The 23,099-nt window shown below is 35.9% G+C and overlaps 1 protein-coding gene across 5 annotated transcripts in view; it reads right to left on the reverse strand.

Moving 5' to 3' along the window:
• LOC128790612 (origin recognition complex subunit 2-like) overlaps window positions 1-23,099 on the reverse strand; it is a 68,871-nt gene that overhangs the window by 45,289 nt on the left and 483 nt on the right. For 2 of the 5 annotated variants that reach the window (XM_053947519.1, XM_053947515.1), the window contains exons 2-5: window positions 22,824-22,866; window positions 4,557-4,659; window positions 3,596-3,674; window positions 2,439-2,540 (exon numbers count right to left, since the gene is read on the reverse strand). In XM_053947519.1, coding sequence (XP_053803494.1) covers window positions 2,439-2,540; window positions 3,596-3,646 — 153 coding nt within the window. In that variant the 5' untranslated portion in view covers window positions 3,647-3,674; window positions 4,557-4,659; window positions 22,824-22,866. Of the gene's footprint in view, window positions 1-2,438; window positions 2,541-3,595; window positions 3,675-4,556; window positions 4,660-7,225; window positions 7,312-22,194; window positions 22,388-22,823; window positions 23,035-23,099 lie in introns of those variants that run through there. The other 3 variants (XM_053947517.1, XM_053947516.1, XM_053947518.1) reach the window with 3 other exon arrangements.

A 23,099-nucleotide genomic window follows, 5' to 3' on the forward strand; every position in this document is an offset into this window, starting at 1 on the left:
TTATACCTCACAGAGATGCAACCCAGTCAAGTTTTAAGGAAGATGATGAATAGCCTTCCTTTGGCTTATTTTACAAGTTTTCCAAATCCTAAGAGTCATATCTTGAAGTTAAATGTAATGCTTTAGAAAATGCATTACAAATATTGGAAATACTTGTCTTTTTGAAGAATTCAATTGTAGAAAATAAAATGTGCTTACTTTAGAATTAACTATAATATAATGGATGAAACCTTTTATTATTTCAAGAGTACTGGGTCTGGGCTTGCTTGGCATTACAAAGGTGATCTCACTCTGTTTCATAGCTGCTGCCCTGAGTTAAATCTAATTAGCACCACATGAATATTCAATATTTGAATTTCAGTAGTGCAGTAACTTGACATCCATAAAGTATTGTCTACAGCCATAAAAAACCTAAAAATTATAAAACTATCTGAAAAACAGTACTTCAAAAGCTCTTTACTTGTGAATTCCAATACTACACAAAAATCAATGTATTATTCAGTTAAACTAGCTGTTTATAAGCAAGATCACTCTCTACACTATATGCAAATTTCTGCTCCAGTCATCTTTATCTTTAAAAATGTCAGGGCACTTCCTCAAAGGCAAATAGTAACAACTGTATTTAACTTGTCAATATGCTTGCCTTCATTTAATAGCTCACAAATAATAGACCCCTGCTGAGGTGAGAGAGAAACAGCTTGGTTGTTTGGTTCCTAAATATGCTGATTCCATGTTAAATTAATAATCCTGGTCTTATCAAGATAGAATGATGTGATTCTAGAAAAAATCATGTTTGCCCTAAACAGTTTGCCGCTTTCTAAAGTTTTAAAAATCAGTCAACTTTATGATTAAATTGCATGAAAGAATTACTTGCCCATCAAGTTTAAGAATCCAGAAAGTGTATTTTTATAATAGTCTACCACAGGTAGTTAATCTTCATAAGCCATGAATTACCCTTCTAACAAATAATGCCCTATAAAGCATATTTAAAAACCCCTCTCAGTTAGAGACAAATATTACTACAGAATTATGTAAAGTAATGAATTCACTTTGGTTACATTCCTCACAAGCAAATACTTTGGAAGAAGTACAACAAGGAAATACATTCTGCCTTAACTAGTAGAACCTGAAGCTGGACATCTTTGTGTCTAGGATTGCTTGTGCTATCAGAATTAGGCCCAAACAGCAACAGCTGTTCCAAAGAGTAATATTTGACAAGCATCAGTGAGCAGTAACATAAGATCACCCTAAAAAGATACCCTTTTTCTGGTTCTTTGCTCTTTAAATAAAATAAATGCTTATTCTCAAAGCAATGAGAAGCTTTTACATTTTCAGGAGTCTACACAAACACAAACGCATAGACAGCAGCAATGGTGGCTTCAGGTTGAAGAGAGAATAACAGCAGCTTTTCTCCACAAAGAAAAAGGTCACTATGCAGGTTATTTATAATACTGAAATGAAGCTGACAACTATGAAGCCTTTTTTTTTTTTTTTTTTTTAATTGCATGAGCATTATGCAACCTCCTTGAAGCTCAATCAAGCATTCGGGTTTTTAAAACAGCTGAGCTGTACTTGGCAAAATAAAGAACTTCCTTGCTGTGCACACTACCCATTTAATTTATAAATATATGAGAAGTCACAGATGATACACCAAGTATTTGTAAGCATTTTATCTAAAGTAGTTGATATGTCAGAGAATGGTATGCTTGCACAATTTATTCAGAAGTTATTTTTCACTTGCCCAGAAATGCTCCTCACAAAAGCCAATGGATTGGAAAGCTCAGTTTAACGTCACTTGCAAAATTAATTATGTACAAGGGTAAGCTAAGTTTTCATTGTGTCTATTTATATTTTGAGGCCCTGGTTCTGCTCTTGTTTACAGCAGGGTAAACAAAATTACACAAAAGTGATACTAGTACAAGCACGAGAAGATCTTGTTATCTTAATGGCATTTAAAAAAATGATTCCGTCTTCCACTGCAGTAAGCCACCACACAAGAAGTACATTGGTCTTTTTGAGTTTCACTGTAAGGCCTACTTTGTCTCACTTGTGACTGAAAGGTGGTTTCTGGGAACTCAAAAAAAAACAAATTAAAAAAAACCACCAAACTTGAACCCCCCCTAAAAAAACCCAAAACAAAACAAAAAACAAAAACACCAAAACCAACCCATACCAAAAAAACCACAACAGTCAGCTGTGGCTAGGAGAACCATCAGACAGCATAAACATTATTTTTGGAAGCAGATGAGACTGCATCTTACTAGAAAGGCATTAAAGTAACTGTCAAAAAACAAGAGACTACACAGAGGGATGATACCCATGTTGGACTACATCAGAAAAAATTATCAATCTTCCTCTCATTTAGTTTCTTCAGTTTCAGTTGTAGAGGTGAAAGATCCAGGAATGACAATAAAACCAGTTTTTTTTAAATCTCCTACCTCATTGTTTGGGTCTTGAATGACCTTATAAAGAGCTGGTACCAGTGGTTTTTTTCGGTGCAATGTAGCTGCATAGCTGGAAATTTGTGATTCAGGTAATGCCTAAAGGGAAAAAAAAAAAAAAAAAAAAAGGTTACCCTGACCAATAAATGCTTCCAAGTATTCAAGATCTTCTCAAAAGAATGAAGCCTCATCCCAACATCCAAGGAAAGTCCTGAAGTTCAGTAAATTTTCAGACTTGTAACCTAATTGTTGAGTACAAGTCCTCCACACAAAGAATATTTGGGAGCACTTAACCACTTCCAGGGTTAAATCCAAAAGCAGTTTAGATTCATCGTCCATAAATCATTTGCTCTAGTTTAGTATGAGGACTCTCTTTCTTGATAGCCTGTATTTAACAGGATCTTTTTGAAGAGTTTATCAGATCAATTCAACTTATTTAAGAGGTGTCAAGAGTATAGAATGATATATAATAGTCTTCCCCAAGCAACCATGTTTGTGGTTTTTGCATCCTTGGAACTTAAGCAAATTTCCAACAATAGCACATAATGACTTACTCTCATCAATGATGTGAGGAACTACTAGTTCTTAATTTAAATAACAGACTAATTTCTTATCAGTCCTGAAATCCTGTTTTCTTGTTTATGCATTATCCTGTATTTCACTAAACACATGCAAAATACCTTAAAAATACTTCAAATTCTTCATGATGAAACAATTAATCTTATGCAGATCATGGGGGGGAAAAGTAAAGTATTTTTCTTTGATTTTTTTTATAGTCCAAATAAATATATACTAATTATTTTTAAATTAATAGGTTCCTCAATTGCAAATTTGGGCTGCATTATCCAGCTGTTAGGTAAATTCTATCAGCTTGACCTACACAAAATACACATTCAAAAGACCACATTACTATTGCAGTGTTCCGCTCTACAATAACAAACAGTAGAAATAAATTACTATTAGAATTATGCATTACATATTATGTACCAGCCAACTCAATTGCACAAACCTTTGCATGCTTCATGCATTGTAAGAAATTGAAAGATCAAGTAATAGATATTTAAAATGTTAATTATTTGATATTAAAAAACCCCACTACTATGTTGGGTGGCATTAAGCCAATGGTTTAGATATCATTAATCTTCTCAGTTCACCTTGAATTCTGACAGCCATTCTTCCACCACACCTCGTTCTGATCCCAGCATTTTCTTACTTCTTCTGCTTCTCTCTTACCTTTAGAAGGAAAAAAAAGAAGTTAAATATTAGTTATGGTAGGAAAATTTAGGTTTTTTTACAATCCTACCCAATGAAAAGCTGTTATTATCTTTCCAATAAAATCATATAATACAAAACAATAAAAAAGTTGCATTTTGGACAATTGGTCCCATTTTTAATAGCAATTTAATGGTTTTCTTTGTTTAGTCTAAAATGCTGTGCATAAATGGGGAAGGAGGAAAAAGAAGGATTCAGTGCTTCAGTTGTCTTTCAGTTGTGTTTTGAAAATTATTTAGGTTCAACAAAAAATTGAACTTGTATGTTTCACATACAAGTTATATCATGGAAGTTCTACAATAAATGACCATTTAATAGCCACACTACATGACTGAAATCATCAATTCTCTTCTCAGAACTTACTTATTTTGAGTTCTGAAAGATTTGAATTTAAGAACAATCAGTATTTGTTAAATGAAAAGTGAAGTGAAATAAGATAAAAGGCTTCTCAACACATTTTTTGAGTTAATGTATAATTTTTTCAATGGCCCTTGGAAGGAGGTCATGAAGAGAATACCAACTCTCTTGTGGGCAAGGAACTGCTTCAGATTTCTAAAGCATTCTAAAACATCCTAAAATCCAACAAATTCAGAAATAACATTAATTTAATTCAAGTAACACTTGAGTGATTTATTTCAGCAGAAGCACTGAAAAATAATTCTGTAAAATAACAGAACAACTAATTAGATCTCTGCAAACAAAAGTATACAAAGACATCCTGATACCATATCAGAGTGATACATGTATATAATTTAATTTCAAACATCATAGCACATGCTGCAGAAGAAGCTGAGTTCTAGTTCATTCTGCCTGGGAAAAAAAAACAGCAACATTCGACTTTACCTCTTTAAAGAAGTCAGTTTTCTAAAGGAGGAAGAGGAGAAGGAATGCAGAAATTTTTCAACCTGGGATGCATTTGTCAAGCCTTCAAGTACTGCCCCGTTTTCTAAAAGATAAAAAAAAAAATACGATGATCATAAAATCAGGAAAAAATATAGTAAAGTAAAGTAAAACAAGCATTAATGTAAACATTTTTTGGCCTTACAAATGGAAGTTTACCAAATCCTCCGAAGTCCACATGAATCCTTCTGCAATAAAGCAATTTGCCATTCAAAAAAAAAAAAAAAAAAAGGCTCAGTGTTTCAGCAGGAGGAAGGGAGGAATCGCCTTCATCCAAAAAAAGGTTTTTGTCACTTATGCAGAAAATCCTTCCATATTAGTGAGGCACAGTACTTACAAAGAACAGCATAAAATGAAAGAAGAAAGTAATAATTTTATAAAATGTGAACTGAATTCATACCCTGACTTTGGAGAACATGTAATTCTTAAATTGAATATATCAAAGACTCTCCCATACTATTATTTCTTAGGTACATATTCCTTACAGAGCCAAAATTTCAGTGTTGTTGTGAAAACCACATATTACACCAAAGCTCACCTTTTGCTAAAGAATCCCTTCATAGTGAGCCTGAGGAAAACAACACGGATAGGAGCAAACTCCAGGTATATTAGTGGTTCCGCCATGCACTGAGCTTCAAGCTTCCCTATTAGGGAACTTCTTTCAGTGTGAATCAGCTTGAGACCACAAAATGCTGTATCAATACAGAAGCAATCCACATCTGGTCTGGCTATGGTCACTGCTGGTTCAGTTTTAGGACAAATCATCTCTCCCTTTCAAATTATTTGCCTGGATATCAAAGACATTTTTTAGGACTTGTACAAAGAGGCAAGACAGGCAGCTGATGGACTGCCAGCACACAAGCTGCACTGACCCTGCCCAGGAGCACTGAGGAAAGCAGGGTGAGCCCCTCAGCTCAGCCCCATCCCGCTCCAGCCAGGCTGGGCTGCACCGGGCACCTTGGGCACTGCTCCGGAGGCACGTGAGCACAGCAGCTGTGGGGCTGCCTCAGCCTCACACACAGATGGCTCTCGGGGATTTTCAAATGGCCATCTGGAAAGCACACCTCATGCTTACACTCCTGGCTGGCTATACCTTTGGGGGGAAAAATATAAATATATCAAACACTGTGTGGGTGTGTTCCTAAAGTAAACTGGTTCAATACATTAAGCCCTGTGCATATTTATTCAAGGTTGAAGTATCCTGAACCAAGAGTATTGAATTTCATTTCCAGAGTGTTCACATCTCTCCCAAAGCAAACAGAATACAGGGAATATAAAAGATTTCTCATGCTTATTTTAAAAACATTATAATTTTTTTTCTACCACAATTCAAAGGTTCTTACATAGGAACTATAAAAAACTAATCAAAAATTTAGTTACTAGCAACAGTAATAATAAAACATACCAAAAATATTTTTACATATGGTCTGATGAAGATTTCTTAAATATTGAACAAGTAAGCAAATTTGAATTCATATTAAAGCATGGAACAGGAAAAGTTATAGTTAGGAATGCAGTCACTCAATGTTAAAATCAAATACAAAAAATCAATTACCAAAAAGCTTCCCCATAAACACACTTGAAATGACAGTTTAAATGTTTTCTCCTAAACTTACTCATTTGGCATAAACAAGCAGAATATGACACATAAGGCTATTAAATTAGACCTGGAATCTTTATGCTTAATATTAAAGCTATAATACTCTGTTCTGAAGGAAGTTAGTCTTGCACTGTGCATCTGTTAATTACAGTTAAGAAACAGAATTTTACCAAGTCAGAGCACTCTCCTTGATCGTGCTATGCACACAAATCATGGAATCATAGAATCATCCTGATTGGAAAAGACCTTTAAGAACATGGAGTCCAGCCACTGTGCAACACAGCACTGCCAACTCCACCAATATACTATGTCCTTCAGTGTCACATCTACATCTACATCAGTTTTTAAATCCCTCCAGGGATGGTGAATTCACCATTCTCAATATTTTTGCCTTTGAAAATATAAAAGTCTAAAAAAAAGTTTATTCCAACAATATATTGGTAGAATAATGAAACTTAAAACTCAGATGACTCCCCAAGAATTTCTGACTACACTAAAAGAAATAAAAAAGGGTTTAATCAACTATGCTCGTCAGAGAGCTTGTTTTTCACTTACACTTAGAAAAAACACATACTGAATACATTATTCTTTACCAGTCTGCATTTAAACCAAGACTAACCAAGATCAATCTGCAACAGCAAAATGATTACCCAGATAATCTCAGCCAGTACCACTTGCTACACTATCAACTATAACAGTAGGGATTAGAAAGAAAAAAAAAAATGCCACCGATTAGATACTCATCATGGATGATATTTAAGAAGATATGACTATTCAAGTATGCAGAGGGCTTTTTGTTGGTGGTTTGTATTTTATTCAGGGTTTTTGTTTGTATGTTTGTTTTAAGGCCAGTAGTTTATACAGGTTTAAACATACATGGGAGAGATTACATTACAGGACACGCCCTTCAAAATGAGTCCAGTTCTTGGCCATTATATACTAGATGGCATGATGCATATAGGGCAAATTTTGTACTAGCCACACAATGAATGAAAATATTATGTATTTTTACCTTAGAGGCCATGAGAAGAATAATTTGCAATTAAAATCTGAACTGTGTCAGCCAAAAGAATAAAGCTTCATGCTACACGATTTCTTCACAGTGCCACTTCTGTAAGAGAACAGTATGGACTGACAAGTCTAAAAGAACAGAAAACTCTATTATCAATTATAGCTTGTTCTTCCAAGCTATGTAAACACTCTTCTCATATCTGTAAGTCATTACTGAGCATGGAAAGAAACATATTTGAAGAAAGATTTTTCCATGCTGCTTCTGTAAAAAAAGTAGCATGGAAAGCATCAAGAATGCCTCCTTACTCTGAACTAAACATACTTTCAGTTTCTTTGATTCAGCAAGGTCATAGCTCTATAAGAAGAGCACCTGCATTAAACATGATTAACACCCTGGAAAGCAGAATAGATAGAAGACAACGTAAGATGAGGTGGTCAGAAGTACACAGGAAAGAAGCTTCCCCACCACACACCCACACTAATGCAACTGGGAAACTCTGGAGGAAGAAAACCAGGCAACATGCTGATAAATGCAGATAACAAAAGCACAATCTGAACTTCTCGTGATGAGCTATTTCTGAATGTGAGGTGCAAAAGACTAAATGGATAAAGACTAGATAATACATTTGATGATGCAATGAAAACTTCTCTTCAGGAATGCATCAGCAGCAGAAAATAAATCAAGATGCTTGATCACACAAAGTCATTTAAAGTAAATCTGAAAACATGAAAGTAGAGCATACAAAACTGGTAATATGCTCTTATTTGAAATACTGGCCTACATTTGATGCAAACAAAAGAAATACGTATACGACAGAAAAATGTCTAAGAAGCAGTTGAAGACAAGGATTGTGAAAAATAACTTCTAACCTGGATATAGGAATAATGTTTTTAAAACAGAGAAATAAAGAGCTCCTTGTCTTAGAAGCACATGGAATTAAGTGGTTGAGAAGGTAGAATGGACTTCTTCTTGTAATAGAGTAATAAAAAATAAAATGTTTGAATGCACCAAGATAGAAATCTTAGACTGTTAACAGTGTACTGTTTCTCACACCAAGTTAGCATAAAATATCATGAGGACAATAAGAAGCTATTGTAGATAAACATTGTAACACCTGTTTTACATAGTTACTTCTGTGGTAGAACAGGAAGAGCAAAGAAGAAAACTTAATGGTGTAAACTAGCACTTCACTGACTAGCACTTCACTTTTTTTCACAAAAAAACTTCTCTTAAAATCAACTTCTTGCTTAACCACTCAGTATATAGGTGTATACAGCTTCATCCTGCTACTCTAAAATCATATACCAGAAGATATTAAACAGCCACAGTATGGTCTGTTTCCACACTAGAAAAGGGTCTGATTCTCACACTGACCTAATCCCAAGAAAAAATAAAACCAGCCTTGAAAATGTTCCATTTTGGTGGATGACTTCTTGTACTTACTTAAAAGTATATGTGTTGTAATATACATCTCTTATGATAAATATTATATTAATATCATTGTGATTTTCCTGTATCCATATGCATAAACTTATTATTCTACCAGAATCCTATTTAGTAGACACTTACATAAACTGTCATTTTGGTAAGAACATAAAATAATACATTTAAAAACTATTGTCCTCAACAAATCAGAGCTACAACTACAGCTTGCCATTTGAAAGAGGTTCAAACATTCTGCCAGAATTCTCTTGGCCATACAGCTCCACAGAACAGAGAAATAAGGTAAAAACTGACAAAGACAGAAAGAGGCAAAATCGCCTTGGGACAGTTATTAATTTAAATTGTCAGCTCAAGCCTTCTCCTTAATAGAAAGAGCAGTCTTCCAACTCTAGTTTTTAGATAATTTAATTGCAAGTTTCAGCAGACAGGCATGCATTCCAACTTTAAAATATAAATGCTGATGTATTCTTTATGTGGGATTTAGGTTGCCAGCCTTATTAGACAAGCCTTAGTCATGCAAAACAACTTGGATAAGACATTACTTCTCTGCCCACTCTGACTCACTAGGAAAAAACAGGCTAAAAAGCTTTCTTTTTGGATATCAGCAACAAAGAAAGTTATGTGAAAACAATGGGAGAAAGCCTTACCACAGAGAAGTCAAAGATGATTGATAATAGTCTTGTAAACTTTCATGGTACCATACTTGCACAGTAAGATCCATTTCTTATCAAAAAGGTCACATCAATTTCAGCAGCTGCCAAAAAAGGAGTAAAGAAAAGGTACAGCCTATCTGTTCTAAAAAGCCTCCTCTAAGTCATTTTAAGCTCTAAATTATCTTCTGTGCCTTTTCAAGCACCACAAAGCTCAGCTTCTATCTTTTTACCACTCCTACAATGAAACTGCTTTACAGATACAAAATTGCTGAAGACAAACAATTAGGGCAGTGGGAATGAAAATACAACACTGAAATTAGACACTGTATAACATTTTAAAAAACTACTTTAAGGCTGATGTTTTCATAGTATTGCACAGAGTAGTTGTAGAAAGCTACAGAAGTCAGGTGACTCTACAGAGAAAAATTTAAGTGCCTCATAGAGGTAAATAAGCAGAATCTGAATTAAACACAATTGTACAATCATGGCTAAATCCCTCTCCTAGGAGTTCATGCAACAAATAAAGCAGAAAAGAGTTGAGATGAAGAGTTGAAGAACGTGGAACAGGAAATTTATCTTCTGTATTCCAAGAAAATACTCCTCTACATTACTTACAGGATTTTGGAAACAATAATAATAAAGACATTATCCTGCAGCCTTAAATGCCACAAAACACACATTAATTATTCTATTATAAGGACCTGACGCACTTAAAAATATATATATACACACACACGTAGGTTAGCCACAGAAAAGTTACCTTATTCTCTCAGCACCAGTTTCCTTAGAAACAACTTCATGTAGTCATCCTACACAAAACCTAAAACATTCTCTTGTCAGGATCCTGGTGATAACCCATCCTACGCCAGACAATACAGGTTTATCCTCCCTTTGCATCAGTTCATATGCAGTAACTCTTCCTATGCTAGTTTGTCTGCATTAACTTCTTACAAAAACATTTCCATGCAAATTACTTTCCGTGTAACCCTACCTCTCCCAAAACACATTCTCGTTCATGGTTTTGGTTCATGAAGTAAATTAAATCTAGATAACTAAAGATGCAAAATACATAGTAAAAGAAGGAGCCTAAAAAAAACGCCTCAGCAAACTAACACTTGCAAAATCACAGCTAAGGTGGTCTTTTTAAGGCAGTCAGTGCTAATTACTAAAAATGAACAGACACAGCCTAAGAGAAATCTTGAAACAGAATTTCTGTGGGAACAAAACCAAAACAAAATTCAAACCAAAATAAAACAAATCAACAAAAAGACACACTACCAAAACCTCCCCAATATGCACTTTGGAATAAGACTGCAAACAACATACTAAGATCACTATCTGGTCTGTAAAGAAAAGAAATTCATGCAGAAACGTTCTAGAAATACCAGCTGAATATTCTAAGCAGCTTCCCACTTTTGAGGTGTAAAATTGTCACTTGAGAGAAATAAATGCCTGTTATATTATAAAAATATCCATTAAAAAGTTGAAGTCAATTCCAGACCACATCTAAATTCCAATACCAGTTTATATTTCTTATTGCAGTATTCCCTACCAACTGTAATTTCCACAAAATGGAATTTAGGTTATATATTCATTAATTAATTTACCTAACCTCCTTTCTCCTACCCTATTCTCAAAGAGATCTAACCTAGAGGATCCTCTGCTGAAAATAATGAAATCCCTTATTCTAATCTTTCCAACTTCCAGATGGTAAAGCCTCCACCTCCGGGAAGAGGAGTATAAATAGATTACGCTGAAGTGACAAATTTCCCCCATCCCTACACTTACTTGCACATTCACAAATTCTTAAATGAGTGTAATCTCCAAATTTATCTGAATTTACCTCAGTTATAGCTAAAATTATGTCATCTTGCTGACTTTTAAAAAATGATAAGGTAAGAATACAAAGTTCCAAATAAACTTTCAAAATGGCAAGTTAAAGATCCATAATAATTAAGATGTTATTAAGCACAGTAGCATCAAGAATTCTGAAATCTAAGATCTGCTTCAACTTTCACAGTTAAAACTGTAGATGCCTTTATTACTTCCAGCTGTCACTGCAGAGCAAACAACTCATCTTCTTCCATGTCATGCATCACAGCATTATTTCAGTGTCAGTCATTTTCAGTCATACTAGTTTTCTGAAAGTTAAGAGAGGGGTTTTAGGAACTGCAAAGAACAATCTCACAAAACAGAGAGAAAACCACTGTTAATTTTATACTGAGATTTGACAGACAGTCAGAAGTTCCACACATAAGAAATAAAACATGTACCTGACCATGTTAATTCTATATAATGCAATCCATTAAGAGCTGTGTGAACACCAACAATTAAGATATTTGACCCAACTGATTAAGGTGATTGTGCCACAAAAATTGATGCTTATGGCAAGCCCTACTACTAACTTCACTAGGATTCCTCCAGAGCAGGAAATCACATGGCCTTTATTGGACTCTCCCTCACAGAAAACAGGCAAAGAAACAGTGTCTCTAAAGGAAGTGTAACCCTTTTTCATCACCTTATTAGAAGCTCTCCTGAAACTCTGAAACTCAGCTTACTATAATTGGAACTCTGTGGCCTATTACATGGAAGCATACGCTGCCTCTCAGTGAAATAATTGTGTGAGAATTAAAACAGTAGTAAATGTAAATTAGTGCAACAACTACACCAGGTACCCCCTTTGTCTTGGGATGAGTTTAATAATTAATCTTCACTGCTGAATAGTTAAACACAATGCATATTGTTTACAGTCATTATTCTTCTACTGTTAAACCAACATTACAACAGAATACAAACCAACCAGTCATAAGAAAGGACTAATGAATATTTTAGTGTGAAATTATTCATTTTTCATGTTTTTTTTTTTTTAATAGTGAGGACACTAAGTTACTAACATACATGGGGATGTTACGTGGGGAGAGTGTCTGGATGGTTTTTGTGGGTTTTTTAACCTGAACTTTAAACTATTTTTTTTCTAGGGCAAAACTTCATATATAATATCTTTAGGAACACAACATAAACACAGCAAAAACAACTTAAATCAACCCAATCTCTCATGCACCATATTAGACAAGTTTTCCCACAGTATTTTTCACTTATCTAAGCTATAGACCAGTATAAAAAATAGACTAAAACCACAACAAACAACAAAATGATACAGAGACACAAAGAAAATAGCCTTCCACAAGTGCTTGATGACTCCAGTTGGAATACAGAGACTTTTTTCTTCCTCCTCCTAACACCACAGAAACAAGAGCAAGACCTTAAATTCACACTACTATTTTCATACATATTTTCAATATATATCCTGAACAAAATTAAAAGTTTTTATCAAATACTGTCCCAATGTATATTTAGAAAATTTGAGTCTTTCAAGATTATGAAAAATTACAGATTTGACAGGCAGCACTGCAAATCCACGCAGCAAGCTTCATAGCTAAGCTTCCCCAAGTTTGGTTTTTTTTTTTTTTTGTGTGGACAGGGTAGTGGAATTTACGTAGAGATGGTTAATTTAAAGAAAGAGTGTTCTGGGTTTTCAAACATATTTTCTTGCACTCCAAAAAACCTCACTGAGGACTCAATGTTCCAATCTTCAAGCACTTTTACATAACCTCATCCATACTCAGAGATACTCTGGGTTTTTGTTTGTAATACTGAACAGTTTTCCTGCTTAAAAAAAAAAAAAAAAAAACCACAAAAAAAAAAAAAACCACCAAAAAAAAAAAAAAAACCAACCACCACCACCTTCTTCAAAAGCAGTTGGTAAAACAGAGCTTTTCCTTTCCTCAAGTTTCTGGAATAAATTTACCCTTTGTAAAAGATCAGAGATGGCCTTATAGCCAAACTTTTTTAGGGGTTATACTACTACTTTTTGCAACATTAATCATCTTTGAGCAATTCCATACATTACATCTACTTCAAATGGAAATACACTCACATGAACTATACTAAACATAAACAGTTTCTCTAATCTTTTACGGGTACTGCCCCATCTAGGCAACAGTTATGACCTTTTACTTTATTAGTTGTACTGGCATAGAGCAAATTCAGTTCATTCTCTTCAAACACAATCAAACATTTTTAATCAAAGCCTGAGTTTAATTAAAAGTTTGTTCTGTTTCCCTATGCAATTGTGCTGATAGGGATCAGCAGCACTTACCAAAGTTCAAGCAGCAGGCACCTGAAATTGCTAAATTACACATTTCTGGTGTAAGTAATATACTCATCTTTCATACAGCATGCTCCACAAAACAGTCTTTCAAGGGCAACTTAGACAGAAGGTTTAGAAATACTGAGGTCATTGAAATGCACAGTAGACCTGCAGAGAGAACACGGAGTAACTTCTCAAAAAGTAGGGCTGATCAGGTATGAAGCAAAAAAAAAACCTGAAGGAAAAACCCACACCACCAGGACAACAAAAACCGCCAAAAACAAGCCAAAACCAACACACGCAGTCCACATGTGACTCCTTCAGCACATGAAAAAACTGTTCTGAAGAAAATACAAACCCAGACCTAACACCCCTGTACTTGCAATTATGTTCAGATTTGCAAGTTAAGATGATTATATCATAATTCTTTCTTATCAGCAGCAAGGGTTTCATACTTGGGGGGAAACTCCTCCTGCTTTTTGCCTTATCTGCCAGCTATCCAACTGGCACTTTGAGAAGATTTTCATAACATATTTCAACAATTTTATTCCCTAATCAGTTCTATCTGTTTCATTTAAACTATTAAAACCAAGAAGATAGCAACTTAAACATTCCCCTGCAATAAAAAAGGAAATGCTAATAAAAACCCTTTCCATTTTCCATAGATGTAACACATATGCACAAAGATGCAGAATTTACTCATGGCAAACTTACATATATCAGAAAGCTCTAAAGTCTGCACTCAAAGACAAAGAGATAATCATTTCAATCTATTCAAAGTCAGCACACATTACTAAAGCAGAATGCCCCAGCAGTTCATAGAAATAGCAATAAAATTACTACTACTAGAACTCTGCATAAAGCCAAGAAAAGTCTACATCCTTTCCCTGTAGGAGAGATATTTTGTCTTTCAAAAGCTACCCACTGGAATATTAATTTGAAATACATCAAAACTTGATGGAGCTGACAATGGACAACATAGTGATTAAGGTTTCCTAATTAGCATGATAATATCCATTTAAGATTTGTTCCCTCCTCTCTCTCACAAGATCAAAAATTTATTATCAAAATAAGCCATCAAATACAGTAGTTGGCAATCATGGGAGTATCATCAGCAGAGAAGGGCAATGGACTATCACACCCATACACATCTCCACCAGCCAAGTGTGATAAGGTTCCTGCAAAATGTTTCAGTAAAATGACAAGAAGTTGTGCTGAAGCAGCTCTTTCCTAGCAGTTGACAAAAAAAAAAAAAAAAAAAGGCATAGCAGTCCACTTCCGCACTGACCAACAAATCTCTAAGCTTTCTGCATTTATTAGACAAAATTAATATCTAAAGGCACTGTACTTCAATTTTTTTGAACTTACTTCTGCTTTTCATATGTTGAACTTACCTAGTTTTCTGTCTTTAGCACAGACCAGAACCTGCAAGTCTAAGAAAAAGGGCACAGAGGAAACAACAGAACTAACCTTTGAACATTTAGTAAATTTTAAGTTACCAAATAAAGAGGGGGAGTGGAGGGGTGGCACAAAACACACTGTGACAATCGGCACAATACTCAATTACACAATTTCAAGCAGCATCAATGCCAATTAGTATTGGCTGCTGACCCCTAATTTGATCTGGAATGCATCCACGATCTTAACCTGATTAGGACTTTGTGCACAACAAACGTGAAATCCTACTATTGCATATTTATTTTTCTGCCTTAGTATCCTAAGTTTTACTCAATTTAAACACTGAAGTAGCTAGGGGAAAAAACTACAAAGTTAACATATAAGAACTATTATGGAATTTAATAGAGCATCTTCAACCATTTCCCTAAAAATGTCAGAGTTTAATTTTGCGCTAATTTGGTAAGTTAAAAACTAGATATACAAGGCTAACATTTTAATTTAAATTAAGAAGTAAAATTAGTGCAGTAGTTTTAGTTACGCCATGTAAACTGCAACATTAACTGTGAAAAACTCTATTAAACCTGCAGCTAACTGAAGGGATTTAACCCATAGAGAGGAAAAAGCAAAGCATGTAGTGTCTGTCTGAGAGGTTAATGCTATGATTCCTGGAACACAAGGTATGTGGAACACAGCTGTCGTCGGAATGATTTAAACACCCAGACGCCCCAGTAACGTTTTTCTATGGCTGAGGAAACAAATGCAACAAAGTCTCAAATTGCAACATCCAACAAAGTTTCATTTCTGCACCCACAAGGAATGATTGCATGAGCATTTTCACCACTGATGCATATTCTGAAAGGTGCATATTCTGAAGGTAGCAATTGCTCTTACATGACCACGCACAGTCCAAGTCCACTCAACATCTGCACAAGCAAAAGGGCATCTCAGTTATTTTTGCAATTGGTCCTTTGGAAACACAGACAACAAGCCATGCCTAAACTGTTTTAAAATTTTTATTTGCTGTCTCAACTTCTAAAACAAATTGTTGTGAGGAGAAAAAAATCTCGTTCTCTCCCTCTCCTCAAACAAACAAAAAGCAAGCTAGGAAGTTTTCTTATTCAACAGATACACAGAGGTTTCTCAAACTCCTGTGGTGTTTACACTAACACAAGTGAAGGCAAAGCTGAAGACTCAGAACACGTTAAAGATGTCTTGGCAGACACACAGAGCTAAGCAAACAGAAAGGCAGTAGCCTGCTCCGAGCCTTCCTGTTCAATGGAGAATCGTGCAGTGCATGTGACACCTCTGATTTTAAGGAAAGGTTGCTGTCACAGGATGCCTATGAAAATAAACAGTGGAGATACACAGTTTATTACTGCTTAGCTTAAATGCATTTAGTATTTTAGTTACTTATTTTCTATTTGCATTCAACTTACCCACCAGTCCAAGACTCCTGTCTCTATTTGTATGTCCATTGCTAACACAGAACTGTTTCAGAGATGTTCATAAAGCTCTTGCCACTCTGACATGGCAAGATTTGCACTGCAATTTGCTGCAGTCCATTAACATGAGGAAAGCTATCAGAATGGCTTATATGAAGTCTAACAAAATTAGCATCTCTCTTCCCAAGAAATTGCCACAAATATGGTTTAATAGCTTCCAGAAGCTTAAGGATGCTACTATTTGAAATTATTGCACAGATGCAACACTGGAGACCATTGAGTATGGTGGTTTGTCAATTACATAACTACGAAACAGACTGAATACATAATTAACAATCTGAGCAGTTTTGGAAGCTCAGCAATTTTGTCTAAGGCCTGTTCTATGCGAAGAACGAGAAACAAGTACCTTAAAAAAACCCCAGACCCAAAGGCATAAGGATCTAGTAATTTTTCCACTTCACATTTAAACCCCTCTTGCTCTCTCCTCTGTGTTCATATTTAGCTTACGTCTCTATGCTGGCTCAACAAAATATCTTTAAAAAAAGGAATGGAAAGTTCTCCACTGTTACACAAAGAAATATGAGCTTGTACTGGGATAAATCCTTTGTCAACATGCCTTACATTTCTATGTAAAAGGGCACATTATTATCATTTCAACTCCTCAGTCACTTCTTGTGTAAGTTCACTGCAGTAAATGGACTTTAACCAATCATCTGTCTATTCTACTGCTGCAGATACTAAAGACCAGTACAACATCCATTCTACATAGGGAGCTTTTTTTAATTACTATTTTTAACTGGATGTGTTTCCAACCCTAAAGCATGAGGAACCAGAGTGATACACTGAAGCATCAAATATCCTTTCAAAAAAAGCATACCTCTAACCCAGAGCAATAAACAGGTATCAGAACTCAAAGTTGAGCATTTAGATTTTTGTTCTTTGCCCTACTCTGATGGCATGTACTAGGGTGCTTGATAAATTGCTCGCTCCACCCCCTCTGTAACTAAGTTAACATAAAAGCCTCCTACTTTCTGAGACATGTCTCGTCTAAAAGGTTATTGACCCTCATGTGCAGCCACCACAATGCTAAATGGGATGGTGGAAACACCACTATAGCTTACACATAGGGCACACCAGTCTTAAGATACCACACCTTCACAAAGCTCATGTTTAAAAAAATTAATTACAATTCTAGCTAATTTTTCACGTGCAGGAAATACAATATTCAGATTTACAGATACAAGCTAACTTGAGCTATTTCTACAACAAAATCTGTTATGCTTATGTCCATGTGTCTCCACGATCTTGTGCTTAGGATATTTAGGAAAGTTACTTAAGTACTATGGACTTCTTCATAACCTTTTCTAAATCAACTTTTCTACCTTGTGGCCCTATTCCAAATCAGAACAGAGGCAGGCATGCAGAGGGCCTGCTCTCCAGCCTCTCCTTAAGCTCAACATATCCTTACACCGAAGGAAACAGAAAAGACAAAGCAGAAAATAAGAGGAGATGTAAAGAAGAAACAGACACCAGAAGCCTCAGAAATAACAAAACTATTTGAATAAAAAGAAAATAAATTAAGACAGGAAGGAAAAAACTCAAGCAAATTTTACACATATTTCAGCTCATTATCTTTCAATCCAATACCTTCTCAGTTGAATGGCCATGAAAAATAAGATTATTCTTTTAAATTCTCTCACTGTCTTTCCAGATAGATGTCAAACAATTCCTCCAGTTCACATATGGGTCAAGGCAAAGCAGAAGAGGGGAGGAAGACCCTAAATGAAATTATAATTTATAATTTATAAAATACTAAATATAGGGAATGGAAACAGAAAAATATTCCAGACTTATCAATTTTGCCCTGTATGAATCAGCAAACTGCAGTCATGCAGTCTGCACAAATGTCCATGTCACACATTTCAGTTAAGCAGAATTCAGAGGAACAGCAACATGGAACTATTTAAAGAACTCACAAACCCTACACAATGCAGACACCATTAAAGGAAATCTAACCATTTCAGTTTTCTGAAGAATCACAGTAATCACAATAAAAATACAGTAAGATTAGCTAGAGTATGGAGATTACACACAAAAACACACACTTTGCACTTTTGGAATGCTAGCCAAATGCTTGTGCAACAATACAATATAAAATGAGAAGCCATTAACTACTTTGTCCTGTAGAAAAAAAGCCCCACAAAATGTGCAGGAAGAAGAACTCCTGGAAGAGCATTTTAAGATATTTGAACTGCACCAATCATCTCCATCAGGTCCTGTGCAGATCAATGTTACACAGCCAGGGAATTTGGCATTTTTCAGTGTCAAATGATAGCAATGATAATCACTACTAAGATATAAATAAATAAATAGTTTACCACTTTGCAGTAGTTATACACCAAACATTTCTCTCCCCTAGTGGGATCTCTTTCCAAATGTCACTGGCTCTCTATTTTCAAGTAAATTTAATAAATTTGACCATAAAATCTGTATTTCTCTACAGAATCACACCAAGAGGTGAAGGTAGCAGATCTGACACAGGCAGTGGGCAGCAGAGTCAAGCTGGACTGCCTGCAGAACAGAAAACAATCAAAGAAGACCAAAAAAGCGACTTGCCAATGATATTTTTGTCTTTCACTAATCATCTGAATTGATTAATAATAAACCATCTGTTGAACCCTGTGCCCAAATTCATTACATTTGATAGAAAAATGTAACATTAACAGAAGAAAGAAAAATTGCTGTGTGGCCATTCATCAGACAATAAAAAGCTTTTACTATAATGGATAATCTGCAGCACGGACTCAAACAGTTTGCAAACTATATACTATTTTACCCAATTCCTGTTCTTGGTTTTTATGGTCTCTTCTTTGTAGCACAGCTGGCAATACAGAATTTTGTTTTACAGTAGGGTTTACCTAAATAACTATATTTTATTTCATAAGAAGTGCCCCTCTACCTCTTGAGCTTTTATTTGAAGCTTAAAAACCAAAGTCAGAATTCTATACATAAAAAAGGAGATGCATTGAGTCACTCCATAAATATGTCCTATGACTAAATTAAAAAAAGACACTTGAACTATTTGTCTTGCTATTAGAAGCAGGAATTATCCAAACAAAGGTGCAGAGAGAAAAATTCAATCAGCTTGCCATTTTATCTACAGTGAGTTATACAAGCATAAACTCAAACTACTTTCTTACTCAAAAAAAAACCCTGTAGAAAACAGCATTAAATAAGTCAAGAATTACTTCTCACACTTATTCTGTTTGGAAATGAAAATAACTGACTGAAGTAGCAGTCAAACTATACTACTTGTGACTGTCTCTGCTCACATCAGTTTTGACTGAAAGGGATTTCTTTAATGATTATTAATATGGCACAGATATTCAAGAAGACTCAGCTGGGGAAGTCTCCACCTTCACTCCTTGATATTCATTCACACCTTAATACAAGGAAACAAGCATCAAGAAAAATAATGGAATCGAAAATTCTTTTCCAGCCCAGACAAGTCTTTGAGCGAACACATGACCCAGATCTTTAAAGATTCTCAACTCATATTAAACTGCTTGGTAAAGAGCAAACAGGTGTGCCTCTCCTCATACAGAAAATAGGGAGTATCACATGAAGTTCTCAGGTAACAGGTTCAAAACAGAACAATGACTTATTGACACCACACATGAAGTGCAGCTCTTATCGGTACAAAACACAGTAGCTGCAAAAACCATACATGGGCTCAAAAGTTTTCATAAGTAAAGTATATCCATTAAACAAAAATCCATATAACGCATCATCCCCACTGAGACTGGGAGAGCCGACCTAAGGAGTAACCCTATATTCTAGAAGAGTGTAAAAATAAAGCACCTGCTGCCAAATGAGCACCTGCTGAGCTGTGGCAGACCAGCACAACTCAGAACACTGATCTTGTCACATTCCAGGGTCTCAGAGCTTTAGGCTTCAGGAGAGAATAACAGTTCAGACCAGTGTGGCTGTTCCTGTGAAGAATGGCCTATAAGTTGCCCAAAAAAAAAAAAAACCCAAACACAAAACAATCCACCAGCAAACAAACATCATGAACAGAAAGCAACTAAGACTATTGCTCCAGCCCATCACTTCTCTAAAATAGAGGTGAAACAGTGACTGTGATACTGTCCATAAAATATTTAGCTCTCTAATGATGCCTGAGAAGATAATTTCCTTCCCCACCATTCACTGAATGTTTTTTTTTTAAGCATTCAAAGAAGCCAAGGTGAACTAAAGAAAGATCTTTTCCATCCTTATTGGAATTAAAGCAGCATAAACCATTTTATTCAAATGACAAGAGGCTTCCAATGGCATAACTGACTACTAATACAACACCAGAGGAAATAACATGCAATTTCAGGGGGAAAAAGGATGCAATATTTAACCAGTTCAAATATGTATTCTGATATTAAAGGGGAAAAAAAACAAAACAACAACCCCACAACGCTTTCTTTTCATCTCAAAACTGAAAGCACTTCAAGTCACTGTCAGTCACACAGCTCTCTACTCCAGAAAACAATGATGAAGAGCATAGCATTATCATGTCCAGTGCTGGAGAGAATATTGGATGCACAGGCAGAGGAGAGTGGTTCCTATAATGAATCTCACAATCTGTTAATCCAGAATGCACAGCAACACAAACTGCTGGAAACATGGACCTTTGAAAGCTATCCAAGAAACCCCACAGCCTTCCTCTAGCTTAACAACACAAGCAGGAATCCCAGCAAATCATAACTAGCATGGCTGCCTGCATACATGCTAACATAACTTTATCCTAGAACACCAAATCTTTGCAGTAATTATCACCATAACTAATTAATAATACTAAAAAAATACCACAAAAAAAAAAAAAAAAACACCAACTGCATAAATCACAAAATGTTCTGATTATTGGTATATGGAGTTTCAATGACCTCTCCTTCCTAGAGGACATTCAGTTGTTTGCTGGGGTTCTTTTACACAATATAAAGATTTCTTCTATGTTATTTCCTTCTACATATTATTGATTTCTCCAGACTGACTCTGTAATTATGGTGAAACTTCCTTCTCAAAACACACTGTAGCAACATTTCTAGGCCCCTTGAAATTATGCAGACTCACTTGAGGATACAGCATCAAACAGTTTACTATATTCCCAAAATATCACATCCTTCATATTTGCAGCCTTATTTTTAAAAGAGTATAGACCATACTGAAAGAAAAGGAAACACAGGAAGCAAAACATGGTAGAGCAGATCAACTGACTGCACAAAGTTTTACTTACCATGAGTTTTTATGTACCTGGGGGTGAGGGGGAAGGCAAAAACAGCTACTGAAAACCTTGTTAAACCTTAAAAGTGATGGTGAGCCTGAAGACAAATCCTGCTAAGTGCACTCCTCTGCCACAATTCTGTTCATGCACAGCAGATCACACAAAGCCAATGCTCTGTGATCAGAACTGCATGTCCCTGGTAACAGACTCAGCAATACCAGCATAGTTTTCTGCATAATACTCAAGTCAGGCTTCCAAGCACCAAGAAAACAAAACAAAATAAACAAAAACAACCCTGCAAGCAAATAATAAGGGGAAAAAAAGTACCAAACAAATAAAACTGGGACTTTTTATCTTTCTCTCAAAGAATAAAACCAAGGTATCTGGTATGTGACAGGTCTATGGGTCACTGAAGAAAAAAATCTGAGAAAAATATTCCTCAGCACCACTGGACTTTGGACACTTACACATTAACTTTCAGCCACAGTAAGAAACAAGAAATATTTTGCAATTCTGTGACAGAACTGCATTCTCTGTAAATCAGGGATTTAAGCAGCAAACAATTCTACCCCCCCCATACATTACAGGGAAACAAAAGTGCGTCTTCTCACCTTGTGAAAAGACTGCTCTGAATCTCCCAGACTTTATCTCACAGTGAAAAACATACAATGCTGAAACCAGACTGAGGCAGTCTGGATTAAACAGATGGCACTCTATTTAGAACAGTTTCACTGTTAATAACATGATAATGGCATTCCTCCTGGAAATCTTCTCATGTGCTTCCAATATCCCTGTTAAAAAGCCCTGAAACCCAGAAGTAGATTTCCATCAAAATATATTGGAAAAAGGCACTACAGTCTACCCCAAAACTCCACCGACATCATGCTGTTATGTTTATTCTCACGTTAATGGGACTATCAAAAATTAATAGAACAGTTTGTATTCTGCTAAAAAGAAACAATATTGTATTATATACAACTGAGAAGTAATTTAAGTCTTTATAATTCAATGACTGTGCAGTTAACTTTTAGCAGTCTCTTTCCAGATGAAGCAAACTATGTGCTCAAATTTGACGAACACAAAAATAATTACAGTTAACCAGATACTAAGGCAATTGACACTTCTCAGTCACAGAGCCACACATGCAAAACGCCGAGCTCCTGACACAAGTACTCAGTGAAACCAAGTCACCACCTCACTCGGGAGGCAGTTGTCAAGAGAATTCTTCCTTTTCACTTACCTTTCAGTGCACTACCAGGATTTCGGACGCCTCCCCGTTTCTCCTATGGAAACAAACACCAATGTTCTTTTAAGACGTACCCACTGAAAACCGAAACTCGGCTCCCGGCGCCAGCCGGGCTCGCTGGGAGCTCCGATTTCTCCCCCAGCTTCTTCCCCTGCCGAAGCGCGCCCCGAGGGCTGGCAGCGAGCGGGCACTGCCCGGGCCCCGCCACCGCTCCCCGCGGGCAGGGCGGAGGGCCGGGGCTTACATAACCGCGGGGAGGGGGCCGCTGTC

Source organism: Vidua chalybeata, chromosome 7 (assembly GCF_026979565.1).
Source record: "Vidua chalybeata isolate OUT-0048 chromosome 7, bVidCha1 merged haplotype, whole genome shotgun sequence".
Lineage (NCBI taxonomy): Eukaryota > Metazoa > Chordata > Aves > Passeriformes > Viduidae > Vidua > Vidua chalybeata.